This window comes from Pimephales promelas, chromosome 12 (assembly GCF_988280905.1).
Source record: "Pimephales promelas chromosome 12, fPimPro1.hap1.1, whole genome shotgun sequence".
NCBI lineage: Eukaryota > Metazoa > Chordata > Actinopteri > Cypriniformes > Leuciscidae > Pimephales > Pimephales promelas.
The window spans coordinates 26,370,683-26,397,309 of NC_142780.1; the positions used below are offsets into that span (position 1 = coordinate 26,370,683).

The 26,627-nt window shown below is 37.2% G+C and overlaps 1 protein-coding gene across 10 annotated transcripts in view; it reads right to left on the minus strand.

Moving 5' to 3' along the window:
* Window positions 1-1,951: 1,951 nt before the first annotated feature.
* Window positions 1,952-26,627, minus strand: part of ptprub (protein tyrosine phosphatase receptor type Ub) — a 223,210-nt gene continuing 198,534 nt past the window's right edge. For 8 of the 10 annotated variants that reach the window (XM_039679819.2, XM_039679822.2, XM_039679818.2 and 5 more), the window contains 10 exons: window positions 25,989-26,086; window positions 23,242-23,358; window positions 20,919-21,073; window positions 19,738-19,873; window positions 18,607-18,756; window positions 14,436-14,750; window positions 13,150-13,275; window positions 10,650-10,807; window positions 6,744-6,879; window positions 1,952-4,374 (listed from right to left, as the gene is read on the minus strand). In XM_039679819.2, the coding sequence (XP_039535753.2) occupies window positions 4,312-4,374; window positions 6,744-6,879; window positions 10,650-10,807; window positions 13,150-13,275; window positions 14,436-14,750; window positions 18,607-18,756; window positions 19,738-19,873; window positions 20,919-21,073; window positions 23,242-23,358; window positions 25,989-26,086 (1,454 nt within the window). In that variant the 3' untranslated portion in view covers window positions 1,952-4,311. The remainder of the gene's footprint in view (window positions 4,375-6,743; window positions 6,880-10,649; window positions 10,808-13,149; window positions 13,276-14,435; window positions 14,751-18,606; window positions 18,757-19,737; window positions 19,874-20,918; window positions 21,074-23,241; window positions 23,359-25,988; window positions 26,087-26,627) is intronic. The other 2 variants (XM_039679814.2, XM_039679813.2) reach the window with 2 other exon arrangements.

Consider the following 26,627-nt stretch of genomic DNA (forward strand, 5'->3'; position numbering starts at 1 on the left):
AAACTGATAAGAACCACCAGACTGAGAAACCGACATTGAAGGAAAGGATGGGAAGGCAGACAGACGGTGGTCTAAAAGGGGTGAGCCGATCTAATGAATCAGCAGAGGCTGCGAGTCTATCCCAGAAGAGCAGATCTGGCTGACAAAACACAAGGATATGAAATGTCAGTCAGGTCACAGTCTTTATGTTCAAGTTCCATTTCCCAAGAACAACCGTAGCTCTCACTTCTCTCCCAGACTGCAAGATTATTTATTAATTATGGACTGCCTGCCTGCCTGCCTGCCTGGTAATGGGTTTTCAGCATCTGTAGTGTGTACACTGTTGCAAATGTCATGACTTTTTATAAACACTATGTTTACAATTCAAGCAAGGGATAATATAGAACTGGCCACTCAATGTCACAAATAAACCCAGACAGGGTGACCAAACAAATAAATCAGTGAACATAAAATATTGATTTGAGTTTCAATTCCTTTATTATCTTAATCTTACCAATAAGAAAAAAACAGACCATTGTAATGAACACAACAATCGGCCAAGCAACAAGACGCATACCGCAACAATATTAGAAATATTAAAGTAGTTCACTTTTGAAAAAAACTTTTGCTGATAATTTACTCACCCCCATGTCATCCAAGATGTCCATGTCTTTCTTTCTTCAGTCGAAAAGAAATTAAGGTTTTTGATGAAAACATTCCAGCATTTTTCTTCAGTGGGAACCAAACGGTTCAAGGTCCAAAAGACGGTTTCAGTGCAAACTGCAAACTCTTCAAAGGGCTTTAAACGATTCCAGACGACGAATAAGGGTCTTATTGAAGCCTACAGTATATAAAGTTTTTTAAAAACACAAAAAGACACAATAAAGTTTAGAGAAACACAAGTAGGTTATAACTGTGTGTTCTATGTTATAGATCAACACGTGAAAATATTTCGAGGCTTTGTTCACCACAGACCTTATTTAATCAGGCGATTTAGCAAAAACCCATTCAAAAATCCCATAGATTTTAGAGCGAGGGAACCCAGGGTGCTCACTTCCGCCTTTTGGCCTACAGAGTGACGTCGTAACTTTGGCACTCTATAATGTAATTGCAAGCAGATTGGGCTAAAGGGAGACTCCACTTTTTTTTTTGGAAATAGGCTCATTTTACAACTCCCCCAGAGTTAAACAATTGGGTTTTACCATTTTTTTAATCCATTTAGCCGATTTTCTGACATTTAGATGAATGTAACCAGACAGTTTCTATAGTCCCATTGACTTCCATAGTAGAATGGGACTTCCTCCTACTATGGAAGTCAATGGGACCAGAAACCGTCTGGTTACTGATATTCTTTTAAATATCAGAAAATCCGCTGAATGGATGTTAAAAATGTATATACAGACAAATTGTAAATAAAAAATTATTTCATGATACCCAATGCATTTACTAATGTAAACAAATACTACACAAACACACAAGAGGTTGAACAAATGAATGCTCCAATAAGAAATTTACAGTCTTTTACAGAACATTTTATTGTTTGAACACCCCGTCCCACCCCAACCCTCAGTTCCCCATGAGATATATGCCTCCGTGTCCTCTTCCTGTCCCACAAACACATGGTCAAAAACACAGTTCTTTTTCCAATTCATTCAGTATCATACAGAAACACTTGGAAGGAAACAAATAAACAAACTAAATGCACAAAAAACAAGGACCTGGCTCAACATTTGTCAAGAGTGGCTAAAGTCCTTCCTCTCTCATAGTGAGACACTAGGGATAGTTATGCGGTATTAGCATAGGTGACTACCAGTAGAAGTTGGCGTATGTCTTTGGAATGAGCATGGTAAAAACAAAAATAAAAAAGTCATTGGGAGGGGTTTAAAGTGACTGAATGGGCGACTTTGGAATGGCTTTTAGAGATCATTCTCAGCTGACTGAATATGTGTCAGATCTTTTGGCGGCATATTCAGGAAATAGTCTTATACAGAACAGTACATTCAACTCTATCTGTTACTTTTAAAATGGTTAAATCTGGCCAAACAAACTTTATTCACATACTATTCACAGAACACAAATATACATCTATATGTACACATACTTTCCACCAGGCACTTTCCATGAAAGTCCACAGGGGGAGGAATGGGTTCGGTGAAGAAATTCACAACACTGTCTTTGTAGCCTCTTCAATCAATCAATATTTTCTCTGACTCCCTTAGAGGAACAAATGTCAAAATGCCAAATCAAAACGTTGTTTCACGTACGAAATAAAGGATCTTGAGGATCAGTAAATAATGGCAGACTTCTCATTTTTTTGGGTGTCTCTTTACCTAGCTTGTTAATATAACCAGGGATCCCAAGTGTGGACGGGGCCAGCCTGGCATCTGAGATGCTTTATGCAGAGTAATGTAATCATTGGGAAAACGCCTGCGGTTTGCTAACTTGGTATCTTGCCGATACTGCAATTTCACAGTTGGGGTCATGACAATTAAAGAGATGAGAGTGTAATACTGATGTGGATACTCTCAGCATTTATACTTAGTGCTTGAAGTTAAAAATAGCAAACTGTATTTATCGCCATTGAAATGTGTTAGTTTAATCACTGAACTGAGCTGTCAGTTGGCTGTCAGTTCTACTTGCCAACACTAAACTGTCTGGCACCTTCCACGAATAAGGTACAAAAAATACAGCCTGAATAAAGATTTTTTTTTCTTTTCAACCAATTGTCTATTGAAAGAAGATTCTTCAGCTTTTATGTAACCCTGTTACCAAGCATATCAAATCAAGTTTAAAAGCCAGATTTGTATGATTTTACAATGAAATGTCAAAATTAAATAAAAATGTGTAATCGTAGCATAAAACAATAAAATATATATCATAAAATAACTTCTTGTTCAATAAGAGTGGAATAAAAGCTATATATGGCGAGGTGAGCTAACATGGGGCTTGTGACACTGACCAGATGAATGAAAAACCTTCATGTACTGTATTCATGGAACGCACACTCGATGGTCAAACGATCAACCATCATCTGGAAAACAGCAGATAAAAACCCCATCGGAAACTGAAATGGACAGTGAATGTGTTAACTTAAAGGGATGCTTTGAAGAATCACGAGCCCAGGATTCTGCTAGCTGTACACTCAAAGCTGCACAATTGTTAAACAAAATCCACTCAAAGAACACAAGTCAGTCCGATAAATAGTTACAAGTGAATAGAAGAAGATTGCCGGTGTTCGTTTTGGTCCCTTTCTTCTCACTTCTGACACAGTTTTGCCTCTGTTCCCGGTTTTGCAGCACCGTTGTGAAAAGACTATTAACTGCACTCTCTCAAAACCATTGAGTGAGAGGATAAAGGTCAGGGTGTAATCCACTGCAAGCTTTCGAATGCCATTACGTCTGCCCCTTGTTAATGTACTTCCTTTGCTTTAAGCACACAGGGCCAACTGTTTGCACTTGAGACTCGCACCTTAAGACGTCAGGGATTTCGAGCAGACGGTAAGTATATATACAAGTGAGAGGGAAAAAAAAAGACAACAGCCACAACAAGATAGGAAAGCCACTGCTGGGCAACATGGCCGCCTGACCCTCCTGTCAATCTCCTCTTGAGACATATGGCACCATATATAGGAATAAACTCCGCCTCTGATGATACAAGAACCGAGCCTCAGAGATGGGTGAAAAGCGTTGCCAAGAGGCATCGACATCTTGATAGGCAGTTGATGGAAAGCTGTCTGCTGGTTGAATCAGTCTGTGTGTGTGGATGTGTGTGGATGTCAGCGTTTGTGCATGCATGTGTGTTTTGTCCTTTTGGTGCTTTTTAAGGGGCATGGCAGGTGCCCGACTCCTTTTTGAGAGCCTCGGTAGAGACGCCCGACTCTCATCTCCACTGCACTGCACATGAAGAGATCTTCTCCAAGTGATGTTTATTTCTGCTCTTCAGTCCAGCCAGCCAGAGAGAAACAGGCAAGTGTAAAATAAAGCCGCTGTTTTTAGAAACAGCCCACTATCTCTGCGAGCAGAGGTAAACCAACCACACCAAACCAGGCTCTGGAATCGCTCACAGCTTGAGGAAAATGTGCTGAAAAAAATATACTAAACCGAAACAGCCATGACAGAAAGGGATGTAACATATTTAGATGTTTGGGGTATAAAAAGAGAACTGGGACTCCTAATTTTTTTTTTTTTGTCCCATTTTCTTCCTTCTGGTTTTTGATCTGGGTAAGATGACAGAAAGCAGAGGGGAATGAGGGGGTGTAGAGCGAGCCTGCCGTTGGTCCTGCTCCATGCGGTGAGGTCAGCATGGGGGGTTGGGGGGGGGGGGGGGAACCCGCTATCTGACCTCCAAGCAGTCCAAATACTCCAGAACCAGCTCATAACAAAAACGATACTGCTCCTGCACCACACATACAGACAAACAACACAATTAGTGCAATAATTCACTTAATAATTCACTTTAAATATTTACAAGAATAATAATAATTCACTTAACATATTTTTGTCTCTATTTTTTTCTTTTAGTTTTTTTTTGCATGCTCACCAAGGCTAAATTTATTTGATCAAAAGGTAATACTTTGGTTTGATGGTCCCTTTTAAACATTCTGTTGACTATAAGTAACTTTGCAACTACAAGTCAACTAACTCTCATTAGAGTATTAGTAGACTGTCGGTTTAATATCTGCTAACACTTTATTTGTGATTCTCCTCCAACAGACATTCTTTTGAATATAAGTAACTACATGTCAACTTATTCTAACCTTAACCCTATCAGTCTGCTAATACTCTACTAACACTCTAATGAGAGTTAGTAGACATGTAGGTACAACGTTGCTTATATTCAACAGAATGCGTTAAAGGGACGATGAAAATAAAGTGAAACCGATCAAAAATACAGTAAAAAAGTAACTTTATGAAAATTATTATAATTTGCTGCTTGAGAAATATTTCTTATTATCACTGTTGAAAACCTTGATATTTTATTTTGATGCTTGATATTTTTGTGGACCCGTGCAACATTTGTCTTTTACAAGTTTTTTTTTATTTTTTATTTTTTTATATAGAATATAAAGTTAAAAAGAACTGCATTTATTTGAAGTAAACATCTTTTGCAACATTATAAAAGTCTTCACTGTACTGTAACTTTTGATCTATTTGATGCATTCATGCTGAATACATTTCCATTTATTCATTTAGCTGACGCTTTTATCCAAAGCAACTTACAATTGCTATATATGTCAGAGGTCACACGCCCCTGGAGTAACTAGGGGTTAAGTGTCTTGCTCAGGGACACATTGGTGTCTCACAATGGATTCGAACCCGGGTCTCTCACACCAAAGGCATGTGTCTGATCCACTGCGCCATCACCACCAGAATAAAAGTACTATATATATATATATATTAACTCAAACTTTTAAATGGTATTGTGGTAGATTGGTATAATGGTATGAGCTGTCAGATTACATTTGGACTTAAGGTATTAATAAATTAATATATTATTTTATTGTATCTGCATATTTAAAAAAATGCTTTACTACAATAGCAATACAAAAGCAAACCAATTTAATTTAGGAAACAATGACGATTTTGTTGACTTAAATATCACATTTAACATTTCTTTACACATAATATGTTTTTATACATGACAATTAAGCTGCCTTTGTTATTTTAGTTAACGCTTCAACTCTTTTCCAGTGAAAGCGCTTGCAGTTGCAGTCGGAGGACAAATGCGGAGACTAAAAACGGTCCATCCTCTTGCATATCTTTTTATGTTTCAAACCAAAGAAGAAACAACCATATTTATCACTTCACAGCTTTTTGTGTTTTGAAGGTTTTCATAGAACAACTGGAGAGAAGATAAATCATGACAGACACGTGTGAAGGAGGAAGCAGATGTTGAAATGTAGTGTTGATACCGGTTCAGGACCGATGCCTTGACAAAACATGTATATATTGCACTTGATTATTATCCAATTTGCACATCATCACATCACATCACGCACTTTTATTCATTATTAGTATGTCAAGTGCAATATAAACATGTTTTGTCAAGGCATCGGTCCTGAACCGGCATCAACACAACATTTCAACATCTGCTTATGTAGAATTTTTTTTAACAAAAGCCACTAGATTTTACTCATAGCCTACAATCAGATCAATCATCTTTTCAATTTATTTATTTATTGTTTTTCGATATATTAACATTAAATGTGAGCAGTTATCAAGTGTCACGCCATTTAAATGGATTGAACTTTTTTTTATGAAAGCAAACGTCAAGAATTTGTAACCTTTGTCCAATTTCGATCTTTTCACAGCTCCCTGAAAACTATAAATAACATAGAAAACATCTGCTATTCTTACTTTTGTCAGATATATGAATGACTGAGAGAAAACAAGTTGTGATTTAACTTCTCCCAGGTTGTTTTATGACAACACGCAAAGCTGTGAAGTGGTAAACTAGGTTGTTTCTTCTTTGGGTTGACATAAACATCACAAAAAGGTATGCACCCGGTTGGACCGCTTTTAGTCTCCGCATCTGTCCTTCAACTGTGCTAGCGCTAAGCGCTTTCACCGGAAAAGAGTTTACCCTACTTCCGTTCTCAGTCGCCATTATGTGAAATAGGCCTATTGGGATCAGGGAAAAGAGAGATCCCCAGTGAAAAAGTCTTGGGCCTATATGAACTTTCTAGAAAGACCCTAATCAACTAATGATTTTTGGTATTGGGTATTTATTTGAAAGGCGAAGACTTTCTGAACTTTTGTACCTACCAGTGTCTCCACCATGTTGGGCTTAGCGTTACGAAGAGTCTTGACAGCATAGAAGACGTCCACCATGTTCTGGTATTGGATCATCTCCATCAAAATGTTGCTGGAACAGTACATTCCACTCCGACCTCCGCCGTTCCTAGACACACACGAATACAAAACAGACATTGAAGAAAAAGTCCTGGCTTGTGCTGCATACTGATATTCAGTCTACAACAAAAATTTCACACATCCATTTAATATGAAACAAGCCTGCATGAGAGGCATACAAAGAGCTTTCTGAAGATCTTCTGCTGTGTATTGGTTCAGCACGAAAGCGGCAGCAAGATGAGGCAACGCTGAGATAATCAATCGCAGTCAGTGCTTTGGCAGCTCTGGATTTAGCGCGGAGAAAGGCCTGCGCTGTTCTGTATTAAAGCATAATTGATTTCATCTCCATAATCTCTTCTCTCTGCCTGTGGTTGGCAACACTATGTGACAGTTTTGAGTGATGTGCTTCTGGGCGGCGATGGGAAGGAAATTCGTGCCTGGGGTTCCGGATGAGATGGCTCGTTGGGCAAGAGTGAGACCCGGAGACAAAGACGCGGGGGGAAGTGGAGTGTGCGGTTAAAAGGATAATGACAATGTTAACACCTAGGCTAAGATCATCCAGGCTGGTTATGAGTCAAGTCCTTTTAGACAACGTTTCATTTCAGAACCATTTTGTGTTTAATTTGTTTACATCAGGATATTGTTCGCGAAGGTATACAGGAATTCAGTCTTTTGCATATAATTATCTCTTATCTGACTCACTGGCAAACAGAGATAGGTGTCTCAGGAGACACAGATAACACTACGAAGACAAGGATAAAGTGTGCTGTTCAAGGGCACAACGGCCATCACTCGGGCCGCTGCGAGGAGAGAGACGACACTTCAACAATATGCAAGGCCAGAACGTGACCTGAAGGACAGTCCGCGTGCTCTTATAAAATGCCCTGACCATTTATCTGTGGGCAATCTGAGTTCAAATACAGCTCGTGTGAAATGTTCAGATCAGATCAATATATATATATATATATATACAGTATATATATATATATAAATATCAGAGAACATTTTGTGATATATATATATATATATATATATATATACACACATCACAAAATGTTCTCTTATATTTAGTACATACAGTATACTTGTCAACGAATGAGTGTTCTTTGATTAGTTCATTTACTTTCTGTTCCTCATTGTTATGACAATGCTTTTATCTTTCCCTTTTGATCTTTTATATTTGTTTTGCCTCATAATTTCTTTGAACTATTTTAGCTGAATATTATATGACATCATTCGAATTGAACTAAATTAATTCATTAGTTAGTTAATTTTATGATACTGCCTTTTATGAAATCAAATTTATATACACTACCATTCAAAATTTGGGGGTCAGTAAGATTTTTAAAATGTTTTTTAAGTCTCTTATGCTCACCAAGGCTGCATTTATTTGATCAAAAATACATATAAAAATACATTTTCTTTATTTCTTTGAAGACAAAGCAAAGTTAAAGCGATCGTGTCTCTTCAAAAAAATTGGACTAAACCGTTCAGTTCATATGGATTATTTTTTCCGATCTGTGCAAGCTTTAAAGTGGTAGTTGCATAGCTGTCAATGGAGGGGTAGAAATCATTCAGATTTAAAAAAATATAATTTTCATTTGTGTTCTGAAGATGAACAAAAGTCTTAATGCAAGAACACACCAAAGAACTAACAACAGTGTTGTTGTCGTCGACTGAGTCTCGGCCAAAAGCTGTGCTTGAACACGCCAAAGGGACTAAAGGCGACTGTCTATTAGCATACTGTATGTTCTGTGCCTGTGTGTAAGTAAATATCTGTCTATATGAATAGTCTATTTTCTTCATTCATGGTGCTTGCTTACCATTTTGAATATCGATCATGTCGATCACTTTCTTAATTCAAGTCGGCTCATATTATTATGAAAATATTTGTACATTCGAATACTCAGGTAAGATGACAAAATTAGGAACTACAGTAAGAAAAAAAACTAAGCCAAAACTCAAAACAGCCCGATGGCCGACCGTCGGCTTGGTGTGTCCCGGCCTTTGGTTTGGAACGATATGAGGGTGAGTAAATGATGATTTTTGGGTGAACTAACCCTTTAACAAATCAATATCATATAAAAATAAAAAATAAAGTCATTAATTTGTTTTTTATTTGTAATAAAAATAAAGTCATCCTCCTACGAGGGGGAATGGTGGCGGGCAAAAAAAAAAATGCTGAATAAAGTTTTAAAAACAACAAAAAAAAAAAAACCCAAATCAATATCAATGTTGAAAAAAAGTTAATGTTTAATATTTTTGTGGAAACAAAAAAGTTTTCAGGATACTTCTTACTGACCCCAGACCTTTGAACCTTTAGAATTCAGTGAATTCCACTTCCTGTAGTTACAATTCCAAAGCTTCCTGTGCAGGGTAGCCAATTCACTTTACATTCATACTCATGAATTGAAAAGCAATACTTCAATTATAAAGAATAACTTCAAAGATAATAAAATCTCAAATGGGTAAGTCTTTTGAGATACACTGGCTCATGATTCTTCCACTAGCTGTATTACTGATGGAGAGTGACAGTGCACCTGCTAGACAAGACATCTCACTGTACAAGCAGAAAAACAAATATCTGTTTGCATCAGTGGTTTGAGGAAACATCAATCAATGACACGCTGCAGAGCACACATGGCAGAAGTAAAAGATGTAGCTGAACAGCAGAATCACATCATTAAGCCGATTTGATGGTTTTTTTTTTTGTCTGTACCTGATTAACTGTATAAAGCTTATGACATCACAGATTGTCAATGCTTAACTTTACATTTTAATTACTGTTATTCAGTGTTGGGTGTAATTAATTACCAAGTAATCTAAATCCTGTAATTCAATTAAAGGGATTACTCTTAACTCTACAGTAATTTAAAGTACAATCTGACACTATTTGCATTAAATAGTGCATAGACTATATAACAATTCTGTTTAAAACAATAGTGGATTTAACATACATATATTTTTAATGCTAATTTGGGCTAATTTGGGTACATTTACATTTAAGAATGTTTATTAATGTACACGGTCCCTTTTCTAAATAAATAAATAAAAAAAATAAAAAAATGTTACCTTCTCCCATACACTTTGGTCAATTCAAGAATAATTCATGCAATTGTATATTGTTCATTTTAAAGCATTAAAATGGCAGTTTCTTGTCTCTCCTTATATTGTTCAAGTGGTTGATATGGGATTTAGAAATTAGTATTAAGTAGACCAATACATTCTAGAGATTATTACATTAATCTAATTACACTGTTGAAGATGTCATTTCTAGTAACTATTTTAGAGTAACTTACCCACCTGTTCTAATATTAGAGCTGAAATTGGAAGAACAGTAGCCTACTGTATGTTATTCAACCTAATAATCTTGTAGGAAGGCAGAGGCTCGTAGGCTATTTTAGATCTTTCCATTTATTTTACTTTTTATTTTATTATTATTATTTCTTTTTTTGGTCCCCACAGATTCTGATGGTTATATCTGTCTTTTGGAGCCTCCTGTCCCAACAGAACCCCAGGCAGTTGTAAGTACTCAATACACCAAAAATTATGACAAATAGTATTATAAAGTTTACTCAATCAAATGCTCATCTTCACATGACAATGGGGATGAAGAAACAGCCACAGAGAGGCCTACAGAGGTAATCTTGATATTATATACTGTATGTCTGCACATCAAATAGTCTACACATTCATATTTCTTTCCATTTGTATGTGGAGTAACCTATAGAATCAAAGTTTATATCCAAGTATAAATGGACATTCTTCAAAAAAAATAATGAGTTGGGATTGTGTGGAACATGTCGGCATACTACTCACAGGCAGTGGACCACCGTACGACCTTCACCACACTCCCTCTGCCACTTCTGTACGCTAGCCAGCAGGTTGAGGAAGGCCTTTTTGGAGTCAGGCACGTCACGATACGCAGACCAGCGCAGGAACTGGAACTGGCACACGACCAGCTGACCCTCCTGCAGCTTTGCATGGATGAGATGGGGGGGGAAAGGAAAGGTCACGATCAGTAATGCATCGCCAGCTGTGCATTTGGGCTTGTTTATGGATGTGTACAGTAGCATAGGACTGTACTCCATGCTGAGGTCTCAGCAGTGCCTAGTCAGCAGTGTTTAGGTTGTGATGAATGAGTCTGCTGGGGAAGAAACACTATAAGGCTGGCCCTCATACAGTACATGCCTGCTTTGGCTTAAAACACGGGTGGAATTAATATAGAGCCCTGAGGCACACCCTAAAACCGCCCTAAGGGTTGCTGGGAGAAAGTGAGAGCACTGACCATAGCTGAGCGACATGCATGTATTTAACAAGTCTGACATAACGATTTTTCTGTCCAAATCTTCTTCCAAAAGATGCATTGTTAAGTAATGTCCGAATTAAAGAACTGTTAAAGCCTATTCAAGTGATAATAACCGCCCTCATTGAATCTCATTTGTGTTCAATTAGAATATGGTGACTTTTAGATGCATTATGGAATCAGTTGTTGCATCTATCGTAACTCGACAAGCGTCAATTATGTATGCAGAATAGGAATTGTATTGACATTTAAGACCTAAGGGGTCTTTTTTAATAAAAAAATTATAAATAAATGAATTAAATTAAATAACAAACCGACAATTTTAACAGTTTTAGCTTCCCAGAATGTTCTAAAAACATTACTTTTTGGTTCCCAAAGCAGACAATTTAACAGGTTTAGAAAATGTTCCTCTACCTCTATATTCCGATATCGTTTACCCTGATGAACTGTACATCAGTCTATTAACCATTTTGTTTTTATTCATTGTTTAATCAATCATTAAAATTAGCCATGCGCATCATGGCACATAATATGGAAAATTAAAAGAATATGTAAGATTTAATTTAATAATTTTTCTGTAAGATTTCCTGGATAATCACAACACATGGCTGACACTGCCAAAAAAGTCTTCTTATAAGTGAACATGGCAACAACACAGAAAGAGCACACCGTTTAAAGCAGAAGCATTATACACTAACATTCTCTACCACACAATCTGAGTAATAGAGATGTCAGATCTGAATAACACATGCACCCACAATCACAAGCATCTCATCCACACACCCCCATAATTCTCTCTGTAGTGCTGACAATGCCTTTCCCCCCACTCGATCGCCTTAGTTTCTAATGTTCCGCAGACACGCAGTATGCCAAAGCATTAAAACACTGTCACATCTGTCAAAAGTGCATTGAACAATGAGGAAACTGCAGATGTCTATTAGCCAAAGAGCACTGCCATCAAACATTCGAAGAGAAAAACAGAACAAAATTAGTCCTTCCAATAATGACAAGCTGGGGCAAATTGAAAGTGGTAAAAATGACCTTCTGTGTCACGCTCATTAATGTATATTTCATATCTGCAGGCTTACGGAAACTTATTTCGCCATCTGTCTTTGCCTGCGAAAGTGGCGCCATATGAAGTGTCACGTGCTGATCGTATGAAAATGGATATTTTGAAATAGCTTTCCCGCTGTTCTTTAATTGCTCTTGTAGCTTTGCCTGACAAAATACATTGGACTGACAAACCCTATTTATTATACCACTTTATCTCGAAGTCTATTAAAGCGTGATATGAATGCAACATGGCATAATGGCCAACAGAGTAATATAACAGGCCACAAAATGCTTTTAAAGCTGTTCAAAGATTACATAAAAATCTCAATTTCCGCACTTTTTAAACGCAAGGAATTAAGCTGACAGTTAAATGGCACAACATAATAATCAACTGGTTCTAAGGTATGAAAAATGTATTATTGCAGAATATCATTAAAGCCCTGTGGTGGTAATGAAAGGATTCTGCCAGGAAAAGAGCAATCGAGATTGATTGATCAAGTGATTTCAACTTAAATTACATAAAACTGACTTAAAAAAAAATGAGTTGAATCATGCATAACATAAAAAAGTTTAAAATTGCTTAACTTATTTTGACGACTTAAAGCAATTTAAAAACACAAGTTGTTATAACTTATTAATCATAATTTTCACAGTTTTTGTATTTTAGAAAGAAAATTAAGAGGCTCATTTGCACAGCTGGATGACTTTTTACATTATGTGTACCTTTAGAGGCCCAAAAGAATCAAGTCAGTAAACTTAATTTGTAAATGCTGCTGTATGCTGTAATTTTGCATAATTGCTCAAAGCGATTTTCTGAAGTGAGTAAAATGATGATTAGGTGATCACCTATATTTCTATTAACTTAAAGGTATATTAAGGGTCTGCTAAGCTTATGATGTACAGGGGAAATATGAGATACATTTTTATGGAAGAGAGTGAATGATAATTGATGGAACTCACTCTCGTCACATTTTTGACCCGGAAAAGACGGGTGATGATGTCCTCATCTGCAGACATGGACAGAAACTCCACTTGCATAGGACCGTACTGCTGAAGACCTGGTTCAGGCCAGTACTGCACACAAGGCTGGAGGGAGAGAGAATGGATGAAGAAGTGTTTAGAAGCCATACTTTGGCATTACAAGTTCTTGATTATTTCTGGATGGTCAAGATTCTTTCACAAATGTGTTTGAAACCCATTCACACTTTATGTATTTTTAAAATAAAAAGGAGAGAATAATAAGAAAGAAAAGAAAATGGGTTCTTCAGGGAAAGGGATTCTAGGGAGAAACAGGTACAAGAGGAAGCAGGAAAAGTGTTCTGAAGTTCTAGATGGATTGTCGTTTTAGAAGAAAAAGGATTGTGGATGGAGAGGTTCCAGAGAGAAATTGTGTTTTAGGACGAAAAGTGTTTTTTAAAAGGAATGGATTTGAGGAAGAAAAGGGATTCTGAAGGAGTCGAGCAGTGAAAAAGGATGGATCAGTATAATGACAGTACATTGAACAGTATAGCTGTTGAACTTATTCAATAGCTATATTATGATCATGCAAGACAGTCAGAGGCCAACCACCAAAATAAAATAAAAATTCTAAATTCTAACTTTTTTATACTTTGGGCTTAACAATGTGATAACAATGTGATCTCAAATCTCATCACTATTTTGACTCCATTGTATGTGGAGTATATTGTAGCCTTAGAAATCAGCATCTATAATATGAAAGCCTTACTAAACTGAACTGAGCTGAAATTAAACAGGCAAAGACGGTGAGAACAGACAAAGAAAGAGGAAGAACATTAATGACAGCGAGGCAAGTGAGGTGATAAATATTAACACTTATGGACTGCAGAGAGCAATCATGCGAATGAAGAAGAGGGAGAGACGTTAATCCACCACGGAGAGAAAAACGTACAGATCGACTGCGAGAGTGACACTGAGTAACTGCCGGCGTGTTAGCGTACGTCAGGGTTTTCAGAGAGCCGTGATCAAGAAGAGCACCGGAACGCCACTCCGCAAACTCAAAGGAAAGCTGTATGTAAATGAGACTTGACTATAGGCTTATGAATATATAACACTTCACAGGGAGATTAAGAGAAGCCGGGGACAAAATAGCTTAAATGACTTCAAAGGACATGTGACGATGCGAATGCAAAAAGGCAACCGATAAAGATGTATTTTGAAGAAAAAACCCCAAAGGACCCAAAGTCCTAGTGGAAGTTTTGGTGGCTGATGTGGATGCTTTGGCTTACCCAGGCAGAGTTCGATTGGTTCAGCTGATTCAGCATGACTACAGAGGTGCAGCCGTAGTCAAACACCAGCCTCCAGAAGTCAGAGGTCGTGCCGGGCAGCGGGTGGGGGGTTACAATTAAAGCAGCGGGCCTGTGGAAACTATCCATCAGTGCTGCGTTAATGTAGTTGTTACTCTCGCCCTCGGTGGTCACCAGAAAGGCGAGGGCCCTGTCAGGAGGGAGAACGTCCATGCTGCGGTTCTTCTCGCGGTTTCGTGGTAACAAAGCGATGCTGCACTCCTCAACGTCCAGATGAGGTGTCACAGAGTTTAGCGTCTGAGGGAAACAGAAATGAAATGATGTTGACGACGAATTAAGCTTTGCAGTGTTTGTGGTCAATGGGTTAGAATGAGACATTTTAAATCAGTGTTGTTATTGTTAACTAAAACTTTTAAACAATTGAAATAAAGCTACATAAAATAAAACAAATGTTAGATGAAAAACTTTCATTTCAAAATTCAAACTTTCAAAATTCAAATGTCAGTCTTGGCAACTAATTGAAATAAAATAGGTTTTACTAAAAAGACTAAAAATAAAAAAAAAATTAAATAAAGTTAAACACAAAGAGTAAATATTTGGATAAAAATGACAAAAATTACATAACAAAATTCATAAAAAAAAAAAATAGCTCATTCAAAATATAAAATTGTTTATCACTATATAAACAATACTAAAATAACTGTTCCAAATGCTCTTTTTGGACTGGGGAAGACATTTAGAGTTCTGGAAACACAAAATTTGATTCTTCATGATATAATAGGAGAAAAACAATGAGAAAATTAAAAAGAAACCACAAAAACCAATGGAAGCAAGTTTTTTGTAAATAAATAAATAATAATAATAATGTGATCACAAGTCACAATGAGAGATATAAAGTCACAATTACATGAAATAGTTACATTGTGAGAAACACAGTCACAACTGGGAGAAATTGAGCTGCATTTATTTTGATAGTTATATTTTTCATATAAATAGTTATTTTATTTTTCACATTTTTTTTTATAATTGCACTTTCTTAAAAAACAACAACATGAAAACAAAAAAGCAGAAGAAAGAAAGAGAACGAAAGATGAGAGAAAACTAGAGTGATTCCTGCTGGCACATTGGTGATTATGAAGATTTCCATTATGCACTAATAGTATTGTGCATCTGGTGACCGCAGATGTGCCTTCATCTCCAACAACAGCTTTTGAATCTAGCTTTAAAACGCATTATATGACTCCTCCACACTGTTACTGCTATTACCAATCAAAATCGCAAAATCAGGCCAACCTCATAGTAGCTACATAATAAACCCAGTTTCTATGAGTTTGTTAAATTCAGGGAAAAAAAAAAAATTGTGCTATTCAAACAGACATGCACTGTTCTTCCTTTGGAAACCAAAAGGTAAATAGATTTTTCTGTTCTCTTTAAGAGCCAAGGAATATTATAGCCATAATTCACACAAAAATATAGTTGTGATGTAGATGTACAAATCAAATTATAATATCCTCCATCAACACCTAAGAGTTACAGCACAATCCACACCCTGTAATCCAAATCTGCCTTTCTGCACTTCCTTCTTTGAAAGCCTCAGCAAGAAATCGTTTATAATGAATGCACTGCAATTTACCTGGAACGTAGAGTCAGAAAAATGCAATGTAGAGGCAGGACAGCAAGGATACAGTAGTTCAGCCTGCCTTCCTCAGAATCAATTAAAGTATTCCCAGCAACACATTTGGAATGGTATTAAATAACCTTCAGTGGCCTTTCGCTCCCCGAGGGTCCGTGAAACACAACTTAATACTGCACAAAATAGACAAGGAATGCAAGGTATTTCTAAGTTTTGCACTAAAACCTTTATTATTTATGTTTGGCAGTCTAGTAAAACAATCCATAGCCTTCTTACTGCATTCACAATCGCAAAATTTTGAAAAGTTTTGAAAGTGTTTTCAACATTCTGTCATTTATTACTGTTTTCTCTAAATCAGTGTTACTGTATGCGTGTACGTAGGTGTACATGCGTTACAGAATGTCGCCGCATCTTGCGTTGGAGAGTTCCACAGTCTGGCCTTTGTTTTATAGTTGAAACGTTTATTTAAATATCCACTGAATGTAAAGCCACACTCAAATACACATATTCAACAGTATTGATCATTAATCTATGTGGCAGGACATTTCACACTTTGTGTAGCTCAGCGTCTTGTTTGACTGCTGCTATCAAACTTGCTTAGCTCCACTGAGCAAATTTATAGAAAGTTATATACTTAGAAATTAGAAAGATGCCATTTCACTTTTTTCAATTTATGGTGTTAATAATAGTAACTTTCAGAACTCAAACTTCCTGCCCTGTTTAGGTCATTTATTGAAACTAATGTACAAAAAAATATAAGGCCCACAAAAACATCATATTTATGCTTAGTCTCTGTTTTAAGCATTATATGGAGAAATGGAGGTATAGAGCATCACAGTCCCGCCCACAGCCGGTGTCGGAAGTAAAAATTCAATACAATTTCTCCATAGGGGATTATCACTCTTCCGGGTTTCATGGGCGGGATTTGTCAACTTTGTGCATGTCCACTTCCGACGTAGTTCAACAATGGCTGAGACGAAGGCTATATATGTCACTGCTCTGTTCCACTTTGTAAATCTAACCAACAACGCCAACCCTACTTAAGTTTTCATGGATTCCCGACTGAATTGAGTATAAGGAAGAAGTCGATTAAAACTTTAAAATAAAACAAGGTAGCACGTTTATTTGCAGCCGGCACTTTAGTGAATCAGACTAATTTACCAGGGATGCTGTATAAATAAACTTAGTGTAGTCTGTCATCAGTTCGCCAGTGAGATTGGTAATTCAACGGAAGTGGCAGTGCACAAAGATCACTGAATCCGGAAGTACTACGTATCAGCATGATAATCCCCTATTGACAGTTGGGATATAAGCCATTAAAACGTAACCATACACGGTAGACTTAAAACCAACTACGGCTGTACTAAGTGATTGTACATGCTCATATAAATGGCAAAAGTTCATGGGGCACAAACTTTGTTTTAAGATAAATGCCTTTTATTTGCGATGTATTGGATAAGTACTTCATTACCCACAATCCTGAACAATCCCACAGTGATCAGTGATGCATCTGATTGGTGGAAGTCATGTCACGTGTCTGAAACCCTGTGAAAGTTCACGTGTCTGAAACTCTGAGACTTAAGATTGTGTAATGACGTAGGGCTAAGTTCATTCGTCGCGCCTCAGAGACGCCCCCGCGCTATTGGATGTGCAGTTGCCGCAGCACATCCTATGAGTGAGCCAGATGTTCAATGTTTTACCATGTGCATAATCTTCAGTAAATGGAGGGAAAAAGGAGTTTCCCTGCACATTCACTATATAAAATTCACTGGAGGAATAAGTTCACGTGGCCGTCGTCAGATTTGGAAGTCACTCAAAAGGCTTTTTCACTTTGGTTTCAGTCGACTTCATTGAGGCGCACTGGTTTATGGGAAGAGTATTTCCTTTGTTCGGAAATGAAAATATGTACACATGCTTGTACCCTTGACTTTTTTTTACATTTTCTCTTCGTTTTTTCACTCGAAATGATATGTAGTATGCTTATGAGTTCAGCCGTAGCTGGTTATCCTCCGACATGCACTAATACTCTTTGGATATGGATTTTACAAAATGTCAATGGGAGAAATGAATGGGAAATTTACTTCTGACACCAACGCTCTCTTGGGCTGTGGGCGGGACTGTGACTGCCAATTCAATATTTATATTTCTCAACCAAGTTTTCGTGCATCACAAACAGTGCTGTGTCTACTACAGAATTTTCCTCCATTAAATTTGCACACAAATTATATTTTTGGATATTATTGATCAATGCTGGCCAGAGATTGGCCAAAATAAAACAAACAATTAAGATTGAGTGTTTGGAGCAAAAACCGGTCGGTTCTGATTGATGGTTCTGGAGCATCTCTATCTGTCGTCACTGAATGTGAAACTGCTTTGCAATGTGACACAACCACAGCCAATCAGAAGATATATAATGTTTTAAAATGTACAGTCGTGTGGGATTTTGCACCAATGAGATCTCACGATCATTGCGTTGGGGAAAATTAGAAGAAAACATGAGAGAAGGAGAGAAACAAAGACCTGGAACTCCTCTCGAAGCTGTGAAGAGTTGCTCTGAGAATCCACCCGAAGCATCTCTTTGTAAGCCAGGGCGAACTCGTTCACAGGGATGGCCGTCTCCCCACACAGGCAAGCCTCCAGGATGGCATCATGAATGAATATATACTGCTCCTGTAGAGAGAGAGAGAAAGAGAGCAAAGATATAGCTACATACTTCTTGTGGTAGACAACATTTTGATTCAGACTTGACTGAAAGTCACAATGCCCGAGTGGGTGAGCCATTCGCTCTGTAATTACTCCATCCAGTTTGAGGCATTCCTGTGGATTTGCTGTTGTGTGAATGATTGGCATGATCATCCAGTCACAGTGACATGGAGGCACTGCTTCCCACCCTGTGATTTTTCACCTTTATTTCAAAATGAGCTCAAGCGAAGCCTCGGTCAGAAGCATCATCCACTGGTGTTGATGTTGGACAGTGTACTTTCAAAAGCTGTTTACAAGCAATTTAATCTGATATTTGATACTATTTGCTTTGTTTCGGTTTTGTTCTGTGGATTATTTTATCATCTGAAGTTTTGCAGAAGGCCTTTCACTGCCACCCTCGTCTCCTCTGAGAAAAAGCCATTGTGACAAAAGATCAGAACAGGAAAAAGTGGAATAGAAAAGAGAGCACTAGAGGAGAAAGAACGCATGAAAGATAAAGGACAATGCCGAGTAAATAGACGCCAGTAGCAGAAATCGTTTAACCTCCACGTTTGAACGCAAACAAAATTTGTGGCATGTTTCAAAGTGGGACTGCGAGTGTATACACCGCTCTACATAAACAAACACTTGCGGATGGATTTAATTAAAGCATCAGGTAAATAATTACTAATGTTTTAAACAGTCAAATGACTGTGGGATTTACATAATAAAGTTTGGTTATGTAAATTTCGGAACATCTAAGCAAATGCACATGCCTCCGCACTAAGGACAGATGCAAGAGAGATTATTTATTTTGCATTTCCCACCTATCCATACACAATTTTCATAACATTCCAAAGCTAAACATTCTGAATATTCATAGCAACCCCCACAGAGCTTATGAACTTAGCTAGAACTTCCTGCCATGTCTGGGTACAGAGAGTTATAGGTAAACGTGTGTGTCGTCACCTCTGTCTGGATCATGTTGATTCGACGAGAGCAGAGGGTCTTCACACAGTTGTAGATGTCCACCACTCCTTCACACTCTGCCATGTCCAGCATCACGTCCAGCACGATATAGCAGCCGGTCCTGCCCGCCCCCACGCTGAAAGACGGATAGTAAGATGTTTGTCAAAAATTATGACGTGGGACAGTATTTTTGCTTGGTGAAGTTGAGGTAGTCCTGTTCGACCTGACAGGATGTCAACGTCAAAGTCCAGGGTAACAACAGTTGACAGTAAACACTAACAAAAAACTACCAAAAAATATTTAGACATGTCAATATCATGTTTTCTTATCCTGTAACATGATATTACCATGGCATTCTTTGAGGTTCATTGGAGTATTTGAAAGTGAGACAGCACAAGCACACTTTTCAAGTAAAACATTTCACAAACTAAAAAGAAAATAAGAAGTTTGTTTGGTTGTATGCTAAAACCCAATATATAGACCTTATGCACCAGAGAAACGTGGGCGCCGTCATCTTTAGAATATTGTCTTTGAACTTCCGGTTTTGCGGTCGCTCTGTATATTTCTATGGCATCGCTGTCGAGGAGTAATTAGCTCGTGAAGTGTATTTACTTATTGTAGAGTTAACAAAAATTTTCATGAGCATTGTAATGTTTAGCATGATCATTGTAAAGTAGATGTCTTAACAAACGTCGACCGGGAAACTACCCTCTCAAAAGTTTGGGGTCAGTCAGATTAAAAAAAAGGTACTTTTAGTACTTTTATTTAAAAAAAATGTTGATCAAAAGTAAAGACATTTATCTTGTTACAAAAGCTTTCCATTTCAAATAAATGCTTCTCTTTTGAACTTTCTATTCAACAAAAAATCCTGAAAAAAATCAATTTCCACAAAAAAAATAAGCAGCCAGCACAACTGTTTTCAACATTGATTATAAAAAATATTTGTTGAGCACTAAATCAGCATATCAGAATGATTTTTTTAAAGAATGAAGACTGGAGTAATGATGCTGAAAATTCACCTTTACCATCACAGGAATAAATTACATTCATTTTTTGATCAAATAAATGCAGCCTTGGTGATTTTAAATGGTAGTGTCTATGGTTCAAAATGAAGCCACTTTTAGACACCATCTGGTTGTCATACATTAGCAGTTAATGACATAAAATAAGCAACTCTATACCTGCAGTGGACCACCACAGGCCCTGCGTCGAGTGGCGTGGAGGTTTTGACCCGGCGAATGAAGGCTAGAAGACCCGTGGCGTGGTATGGGACTCCATGCTCAGGCCATGATGTAAAGTGAAACTGACATACTTCGTGTTTGGCAGAGTATCCCCTCTGAAAGACAAACATACTCCACACTTGTATATAATATCATATGTAATTTCATATATATATATATATATATGAAGAGTTCAGATGCAAAAGCCTCCAAGTGCCATTTGAAATTTTCTTCTAAAATGATAATTTTTATCAAGCTTGTATATTCAAGTTCAGTAATTTCACTTAAATGGCAATGAAGATTACCTATTAATTGTCATTTAAGTGAAATTACTGAACTTAAATACACAAGCTTGATAAAAATGGTCATTCTAGAACAAAATTTCAAATGGCACTTAGAGGCTTTTGCATCTGAACTCTTCATATATACAATTTTTTTATATTTTTTTGCCATTTGCAAGTAGCCTGATCCCAAATTGCCCAGATGAGTATCTTGACTCAATGTGTCAGACCATGTGCGCCAACCACCAGGCCACGGCTCCAACATATGCTTGTATGGTTTGTATCTTTAGGTCACTAGTAATCGACATCACGATCACTTTTCATTGTGTGCCTCAAAAATCGGACTTGTTTGAGTCCCCTCAGAGTTTATATACCTCATGGCTCAAAGACACCTAAGAGAAACCCAGATGAATTAGCAGATAACGACAGACAAAATGAACACACAGCTCTGTGGTTCGTACGTCTGCTTGACAGGCCACTAAGAGACTTCCTATTACTGGATGCCAGTTGCTCATCTGTTTGGAAACACGCAAGTAGAGCTTCCCCCAAAATCCAGTCTGATGGTTACGTGGAGCTTTCCAGACACACACACGTACACACAGAAGCACATTGTTCCACCCACAACCCGTGTTTGATTGACAGGGACGAGGCAAGCACAAAACTCACATCAAAGGCAGTCGACAGAACTGCGCCTCCACAGGGCAGCAAAGAGGATGATAAGAGAAGACAGAGGGGTGAGGTGGAAAAGGTTAAATTCAGCTAATTTCAGTAAACGCACCCACATTTAGCCCATTGTATCACAACGAGAGAGAGAGAGCGATAATGAGAGGGAGAAAGAGATGCTTTAGTTAATGTGCTTGCCATAAAAGCATTCTGAGATGAGGCAGCTCTAATCCTCGAACAGACAGCTCGTGGGTCTCTGCTGGGTATCAGGCGCTTCTCTCCATTTCAGTTAAAGGGCTGTCACTCCAAATTCTCCTCTAACGCACACACAATTCGCGTTCTACCCTAATCCTAGCAAGGAACCAATCAGTATACAGTGTTTCTCAAACTCGGTCCTGCAGAGTTTAGCTGATCAAACACACTTACCTGTGACTTTCTAGTGATCCTGAAGACCTTGATTAGCTTGTTCACGTGTGTTTGATCAGGGTTGGAGCTAAACTCTGCAGGACCGAGTTTGAGAAACCCTGGCATAGCAACACATTTTAGTATGGACAGGAATACTTGATTCTTCTGATTAGTCAATAATGGCATTCTTAAGGATGGTAACTATAACGATAATTATATTAGCATCCACACCACTGGATGAGATTGCTATGTTTATCATAAGTGCACTGCAGTTTTCTCATCTGCCACTTTAAATGCTCGAGCTCTTTAAAGTAGGATGGATTCTTATTGGCTGTAAATGTCTTTTAAAAAAATAGATTTGAATGGGATTCTAATGATTTAATTCCTCTGTGCCATTATCATTACAGTTGTGGAGTGGATTCTGCTATTCTTTTAAACTTAGATTGATAGTTATCGCCCTTGGTGTGAACAGGCCTTTAGGTCAAATCATTTTGTATAATGATGCTAAACTGTACAGATGATAAAGAAAAAGTGCTAATTTCATGTCTCTCATATCATACGGATGTTTCTCCTCTTATGATTTCAAAATCAATAATTCATGAGAATTTATTTATTTATTTGGTGCATGTGAGTGTAATAAGCAGGGTAATGTGGAGTAACGTGATACGAGACCTGCAATGCGAGACCTGATCACCCTGTCTGTTTCCATTTTGCGATAACGGTCTGCTGACTGTACATTAATCCGTGCATGGCAGATCGCATCATATCAAATGGCAAAGCAAATCACACAAGCTTCTCTGAGAAATGAGAGCGTGTTTGAGCCGTGGCTTAGAGGCTCTGACACACTGAGCTGCGGCGCTCATGCGGGAGATGCAACCTTTCTATTCCCCAATATTTCCTGTCCTGTCTCTAGAGGAAAAGAAATGTTCTCGTACCCGCTCCAGGGCAAAAGTTCGCACTGTGTACTCCGCCAGAGTTTCCGTCTTCAGCAGTGTGATCTTTATGTCACCGTACATCTCTGACTCATCTGGCCAGTACTTACAGCATTTCATCTGAAAGACAAACCAACAAACTCAGGTTTAAACACTATGAAGCATGTCATTACATCAGTTTCATCATTCTTCATCATATGAGTATAAAAGTGTTGAAGACAGATGTTTAAGTAACAACTTAAAGGAGTAGTTTACTTTAAAAAAAAAAAAAAAACTTTTGCTGAAAATTTACTCACCCCATGTCATCCAAGATGTCCATGTCTTTCTTTCTTCAGTCGAAAAGAAATGAAGGTTTTTGATGAAAACATTCCAGGATTTTTCTCCATATAATGCACTTTACTGGGCACCAAATGGTTCAAGGTCCAAAAGACAGTTTCAGTGCAAACTGTTCAAAGGGCTTTAAACGATTCCAGACGATGAATAAGGGTCTTATCAAGCAAAACGATCACTCGGTTAAAAAAAATAACAAAGTTTACGTTTTATAAGCACAAATGTTTGACTTGCTCTGTTCTGTCCTGTTCGAACTCGTTCATCAAAAAGAACAAATCTTTTTTTCGAGTCATTTGGTTCATTCAATGAATGAAATGATCGAATTGACTCGGAAAAAGATTCGTTCGAGTTCGAGAACGAGTTAGAACGGGAGAGTCACACAGAACAGAACAAGGCGAGCATTTGAGCTTAAAAACTTTAACTTTTTTTTTTTTTTTTTAAATGACCAATCGTTTCACTTGATAAGACCCTTATTCATCGTCTGGAATAGTTTAAAGTCATTTGAACAGTTTGCAGTTTGCACTGAAACTGTCTTTTGGACCATGAACCGTTTGGTGCCCAGTAAAGTGCATTATATGGAGAAAAATCCTGGAATGTTTTCATCAAAAACCTTAATTTCTTTTCGACTGAAGAAAGAAAGACATGGACATCTTGGATGACATGGGGGTGAGTAAATTATCAGCAAAAGTTTTTTTTTTTTTTTAAAGTGAACTAATCCTTTAAAGGAATAAAACTTCAATAGCAATAATGGTAGAAATTTTTATTCATTTTCATGTATCAGTACAAACTGGCTGTTTAACAATTGACCATATCGGCATGGCCTTTTTTCATATGTTAAAATGTTTTAATTATAGTATATGAAGAGGAAAACAATCAAATTTAATTATTTGTATTTTATAAATTTAATGAAATACTACATCGAAAACAAACCTTGCCTCTTTTTTTTTTAAAAACTAGATTTTTAAGGTTTTACTTCTTGCATATACTTTAACACTTGAAAAAAAAAGATAGAATGCAATAAAATAAAATAGATGTTTGTTAAAATTATTAACAATTATAATTAAATTATTAACAATCTGTGAGTATCTCAGAGCATATATATATATTGAATATTTTCAAAAGGATCAAAAAAACCCTTTTATTTAACTTAATAGTTAAATAGTCTCTCCTACAGTGTACTGTAAACTGGGGTTATTTCTGCATGCTTATTATCCTTACACAAACTGTTAAGATTTGCTGTCAGACCTAAGCCATCATCTATTTATCCCTGCTGTTCACAGCTTTTATCATAACATGGGAAAGCGTATTCTTCATAATAGAGCACCGATTTCATAAGAGGGCAGGGACGGGCAGTTAAGAGGACTGTTGTCAACAGACGCTGTCTCCGAAGCACTGAAGGGGCGATGCGGGTGTGGAGAGGAAAATGAAAGAGGAAATTATGTTGGAGGAAGAAATAGAGGCGGTTTAAAAAGCCTGGAACGAGTGGGACACAAAGCAAGGGAGCAGAACACATTACACGAGAGTGGGAATTATGATCGAACGAAAGACACTTCAAATCTTATTTTTAGTTGACAGCAATAGCATTTGATAATGGCACTGTACCATGGTATGGTGTTACCATGGTACAGTGAAGGTATCATTTGATAATATCACTGTACTTATATACCATATTGCCTGCATTAACAAAGAGTATCATGACAAAAGTATCATATTAAATATTGTCTAAACAGTGAAATGTAAAATCAATCAATTTAAATGCTAAGTGAATTTAGGCATAACAACATTATGAAAATGGATATTCATTAATAGGTTTGAGATTATATTTAATTGATTAAATTATTAGGTTAACATTAAGTGAGTGTTAAATGAAGTGCATGTTCTAAATGTAAAAAATAGTGAATATAAGCACGCACACTGGAATATCCAAAATCAAACCATTTCAATAAACAAACAAAAAAAAAAAATAGCTGATATGCGTACTGATTTAGTAGTGCTTCTCTACATGATAGAACATGAATATGGTAATCAGTCAATACCATTGTATATATTATAGCAATATGGTAATATCATAACTAAACCATACATCAATGATTTTCATATTCATATATGATTCATGTCCAAAAAAAAAAAAAAACACACACACACAAAAAAACCCCACAATATTTCTATGGTAATTCTTGTGTATACTGTAATATTGAAATATAAAACATAATATTTACAAACATAGTCCACTGGCTGATGAATGGAAAGTGATGATAAAATCATTTACAAATATTCAAGCGCACATAAAAGTCACAGACCCACAAATACACAAACATTTGGAAGTGATATGGTCGAATGAAATGTGTAGGGTTGTTGTGAGCGGGAAGTGTCTTTAGTTCATGGGTTAGTGTGCAGATGAGGAAGGATCTAGAACATACCCTGCCCACCTCCACTAGCTTGGTGATCATGACGATACTAAAGCAGTTCTCTTGCCAAACCATCCTCCAAAAATCATACACTGTCTCCTGCTTGGGCCCTGTAAACAAACAGAAAAACACACATATACACACATTCAATCAAATGGCAGCCAATGCTCCAGTCAGCGGGTTTAATTTACCAAGTGTCATAGCATGTTACAAGGCAGTTCAGTAATCCACAGCCTCACAGAGAGTAATTCAATAGCAGACATTTCTGCCGAATAAAACCGTTTTTAACCCCAGCAGGAAGTGGCTCTCTGATAGAAAAAGCTAATTTCTCTCATCAATTGAGTCTGCCTCGAAATTCAATAAGGGGGAAAGACAGACAAACCACAAACATGCATAATAATTTATTTATCTGAAACGATGAGAGAAGAAGGTGACCTTGTTTTAATAGAGCTGAGAAAGGAATAGGGGTCGGTTTATGTCTGGTATTTCTCTCACATTCTCGGTGGGGGACTTTCCATTGACTTTTGTTGTTTTTAAACAGAGCTACAGAAAGTTTTTTTTTTTTTGCATGGTGAGATTTTAAAGTGCTTCTACTCTGGGTTTCGAATATTATCAAAATATTGCCTAAAAAAAAATTTCTGAACTGCCGAA